General features: G+C 38.3%; 1 protein-coding gene across 3 annotated transcripts in view; it reads left to right on the top strand.

Annotated features, from left to right (window-relative positions):
• The window catches only part of EMCN (endomucin), a 128,360-nt gene that overhangs the window by 52,361 nt on the left and 71,062 nt on the right, over positions 1-4,937 (top strand). For all 3 annotated transcript variants that reach the window (XM_055587809.1, XM_055587808.1, XM_055587810.1), the window contains one exon: positions 187-264. In XM_055587809.1, coding sequence (XP_055443784.1) covers positions 187-264 — 78 coding nt within the window. The remainder of the gene's footprint in view (positions 1-186; positions 265-4,937) is intronic.

Here is a 4,937-nt window from a genome sequence, read left to right as displayed (position 1 = left end):
GTATGGACCTAACAGAAGCAGCAGATATTAAGAAGAGGTGGCAAGAATACACAGAAGAACTATACAAATTTTACCCAGTATCTATAGAAAGATTTTCACCTTCAAATTAGACTTATTTTTATTTATTCCTTGACCAGCGAGATGAAATTGTAACTAATAATAATGTCATCTATCTTATCAAATTAGGAACTTCCAGCAAGGAACCCGCACAAATGCCTCATCTGTTAACACCGTCTCCAGTAACCCCCAACACTAAAGGTGATGGTGAGTAATGGCCATTTGTTTTGCCACCAGTTTTCTTTTATCATTCACATACCATAATATTCAGTGAGTTTTAGTATATTTATAAGCTTGTGTAATCACCTGGAACATTTTCATCACCCCTAAAAAAAAACTCGACATCTATCACAATCACTCCCCATTCCACCCTTCCTTTAGTCCCTGGCAACCATTACCCTACTTTCTACTTTTACAGATTTACCTATTCTAGAAATTTCACATAAATGGAATCATATAACACATGATCTTTTGTGTCTGGCTTCTTTCACTTAGTATAATGTTCTTAGGTTCATCCATGCTATAACATGTATCTGTAGTTCATACTTTTTTATGACTAATTAAATGTCACTGTGTAAACAGATCACATTTTCTTTATTTATTAGTTGATGGACATTTGGGTTGTTTCTACGTTTTAACCTATTGTAAATAATGATGCTAAGAACATTTATGTACGTGTTTTTGTGTGATCATGTGTTTTCATTTCTTGGGTATTGTCCAAATTTTATAAACAAAACTTGAATATTTTAAATAGAGTTGATGGGCCAGAAGAGGGCCCTCTTCTGGGTCAACAGCAGAGCCCAATAGGAAGAATGACCCTCTTCTTTCCTGGCAATGACTCAATGAAAAGCCATACACTTTTGTTTACTATAGCCGTTCCCACTGCTTTTCCCCCTCTATAAAACTGTTGTTTCCTTGGTGTGTGGTAACTTGCACGTGGCTCAGCATGGTCGCAGACTCTGAATTGTAGCTCTCTTCTGATCCCAAATAAATGCATCTTTGCTGGAGAAATATCTGGCAGTCCGTTTGTTTCAGGTCAACAATGAACAGCTTGATGTGTAATTGTGGAGTCACATGGTAACACTATGTATAACTCTGAGGAACTGCTTTCCAGAGCAGCTGCATTATATTAATTCCTACCAGGAATGAATAAGGGTATCAGTTCTTCATTTTCTAGCCAATACTGTTGTCTCTCTTTTTTGTCATACCCATTCTATTGAGAGTGAAATGCTACCTCACTGTGGCCCTGATTCACACTTTCCTATGGACTGATAATGTTGAGTATCTTAGATGCTCATGGACCATTTATATACCTTGTTTAGAGAAGTATCGGCTCTGTTTGATTCTTCACTATATTTTCCAGCTCTTTATTAAACTTCTCACTGTGATTCACTCCCAAGTTCATTGAGCTTGTCATTCTTCTCCCAAGTTCATTGACCATCTTAATTATCATTACCTTGAGTTCTTTACAATGTAAATTACTTATTTCCACTTAATATCTTTAGTTGTGGAAAATCTTTTCTACTCATCATTCAGAGATAGTTTCTTTGTAAATAGTTGTAATTTCATTGTACCTGTAGACAGAGGTGAGCTCAGGATCTTCCTAATCCATCATCTTGTTCACACCTTAGGTTGTATTATCATTTTTAAAGATTATTTTAAAATTATTATTTAAACAGAATGAGTTTCAGAGAGGTTAAATGACTTAACACAAAAGTTCAGATTCATAATAACAATTTGCAATTTGAAAGTTAGTCTTTTAATTTCAATTTTTTTTCTCCATTGAACTAATTCATAATCAAATATTATCTGATGAATAAGTATTATTATTTTAACCTCAACTATTACACTTGGATATTAAATAATGAGCCTTTCAGGTATTAACTGCTTATATAGCATATTTTTCTTACAACACAAAATAGTCACATAATTTTATAAGATTTTACCTTTCTTTTCTGTTTTTGGTACATGTTCTGATTATGCTTATAGGATTCTTTTCCCTTTGGGTGAGATTGCCAACCTGCTATGAATGGTTATTTATTTTAGGTTGCTTCTTTAAGTGGATAACATGTATATACATACATAAATACACGTGACAAATTTATTAGAATTGTGTTTCTAAAAGGGTAAATAAGTTCAAGTAAAAGGTGATATTCCTGGGCATTGTGTAGAAATAGTATTAGCATATCAATTTCATAATAACAAAAGCTCTTATTATTTCTGCCTACTCTGATCTTGTTCATCTTACTTTTAGTGTGGACAGACAAGGTCTGATTTTCAGTTTAGTTCAGTTACTCAGTCGTGTCCGACTCTTTGCAGCCCCATGAATCACAGCACGCCAGGCCTCCCTGTCCATCACCAACTCCCGGAGTTCACCCAGACTCACATCCATCGAGTCAGTGATGCCATCCAGCCATCTCATGCTCTGTCATCCCCTTCTCCTCCTGCCCCCAATCCCTCCCAGCATCAGAGTCTTTTCCAATGAGTCAACTCTTCGCATGAGGTGGCCAAAGTACTGGAGTTTCAGCTTTAGCATCAGTCCTTCCAAAGAAATCCCAGAGCTGATCTCCTTCAGAATGGACTGGTTGGATCTCCTTGCAGTCCAAGGGACTCTCAAGAGTCTTCTCCAACACCACAGTTCAAAAGCATCAATTCTTTGGTGCTCAGCCTTCTTCACAGTCCAACTCTCACATCCATACATGACCACAGGAAAAACCATAGCCTTGACTAGACGGACCTTTGTTGGCAAAATAATGTCTCTGCTTTTGAATATGCTATCTAGGTTGGTCATAACTTTCCTTCCAAGGAGTGAGCGTCTTTTAATTTCATGGCTGCAATCACCATCTGCAGTGATTTTGGAGCCCCCAAAAATAAAGTCTGACACTGCTTCCACTGTTTCCCCATCTATTTCCCATGAAGTGATGGGACCGGATGCCATGATCTTCGTTTTCTGAATGTTGAGCTTTAAGCCAACTTTTTCACTCTCCACTTTCACTTTCATTAAGAGGCTTTTGAGTTCCTCTTCACTTTCTGTCATAAGGGTGGTGTCATCCGCATATCTGAGGTGATTGATATTTCTCCCGGCAATCTTGATTCCAGCTTGTGTTTCTTCCAGTCCAGCGTTTCTCATGATGTACTCTGCATATAAGTTAAATAAGCAGGGTGACAACATACAGCCTTGACGTACTCCTTTTCCTATTTGGAACCAGTCTGTTGTTCCATGTCCAGTTCTAACTGTTGCTTCCTGACCTGCATACAAATTTCTCAAGAGGCAGATCAGGTGGTCTGGTATTCCCATCTCTTCAGAATTGTCCACAGTTTATTGTGATCCACACAGTCAAGGCTTTGGCATAGTCAATAAAGCAGAAATATATGTTTTTCTGGAACTCTCTTGCTTTTTCCATGATCCAGCAGATGTTGGCAATTTGATCTCTGGTACCTCTGCCTTTTCTAAAACCAGCTTGAACATCAGGAAGTTCACGGTTCACATATTGCTGAAGCCTGGCTTGGAGAATTTTGAGCATTACTTTACTAGCGTGTGAGATGAGTGCAATTTAAGACCCTCATTATTAAGGCAATAGTTGTCTAAAATTGTTTGTAATTAGAAACATTTCCTCATAAAATCTTTTGAGAAAGTCCAAAACATGAATATATCAAACAAATAGAAGTTGAGCTGCTGAGTTTGAAGCCATGTAGTGGTGGAAAGCTCAGAGTACTGCTGGCTGTTTCTCTCTCTTACCATCAAAGACAGCCTGCAAGGCTTCCCTACAGAGCCCTTCAGGCTTTAGTGGTACAGTGAAAATTTACTGAGGTAGTCATTATTTTGTTTACTTAAATTCTATTTATAGTAAAATAAAAAATGAATCTGTTCTACAACTGGAAAGCAAAGCAACTCTTTTTCACCCATCACCTGACCTGGGAATGACCTCATTGGTAATCATGAATTAGAGTTTTCAAAAGGGGAAGCTCAAGTGTTGAGAAATTTTTAATGTCCTCATAAATATGATTGCTGCTTTTCATATATAACACCTTATGAGTAAATAAGATCAACAGATATGAAAAAATAAATAAGAAACTCCTATCAGTATTTGCTATGGCTCTAAGAAACATGGTTAAAATAGAATTTAAGGAAATAGAAAGTCACATCCATTTATCAGTGAAGTCTCTAAGAAAGAACGAAGAGATTAGAAAATTACGACATTGCTCCAAGGTCACCAGATATCTCAGCCCACTTGACTTGGGTGGTTGCTGTGTGTGCTTAGTCACTCAGGTGTGTCCGACTCTTTGCGACCCCATGGACTGTAGCCCACCAGGCTCTTCTGTCCATGGGATTCCCCAGGCAAGAATACTGGAGTGGGTTGCCACACCCTCCTCCAGGGGATCTTCCCAACCCAGGGATCCAATCCAGGTCTCCCTCTTTACAGGAGGATTCTTTACCATCTGAGCCACCAAGGAAGCATACAATGCAAAAAGCCACTCTAAGTAAGTACAGATATAAGTTTATTCCTGACCTAGGATCAGTCTCAAGTTCCTATAAGCACTTACCTTGGGAAATTGGATTAGAGAATAGAGAGATCTGGAGACACCTAAACACCCCATTAGGCCAGCCCTAAGCAACAGGGATCTCTCAGCCATCTGCTCAGCCTACTTTTCTAGGGTTACTGTAGGTGGTATTTGACGGTTTGGCAAGAGACATGCTAAGCACACCATTCCAATAGACCCTTAATGCCTACCTTAGTCCAGCCTCTAAATAATATAGACAAGAAAAAGGAAATATAATATTTACATAGAAATAGACGTTCTCCTCTTCTTGTATTCCCCTGGAAGCTTTATACATTACTTCCTTGCCACCATTCTGTGCTTCTCTGGAATCTTTGGGG

The sequence above is a fragment of the Bubalus kerabau genome, chromosome 7 (assembly GCF_029407905.1).
Source record: "Bubalus kerabau isolate K-KA32 ecotype Philippines breed swamp buffalo chromosome 7, PCC_UOA_SB_1v2, whole genome shotgun sequence".
NCBI lineage: Eukaryota > Metazoa > Chordata > Mammalia > Artiodactyla > Bovidae > Bubalus > Bubalus kerabau.
The sequence above is the reverse complement of the archived record's forward strand: the minus strand, read 5'-3'. Positions and strand labels throughout refer to the sequence as shown.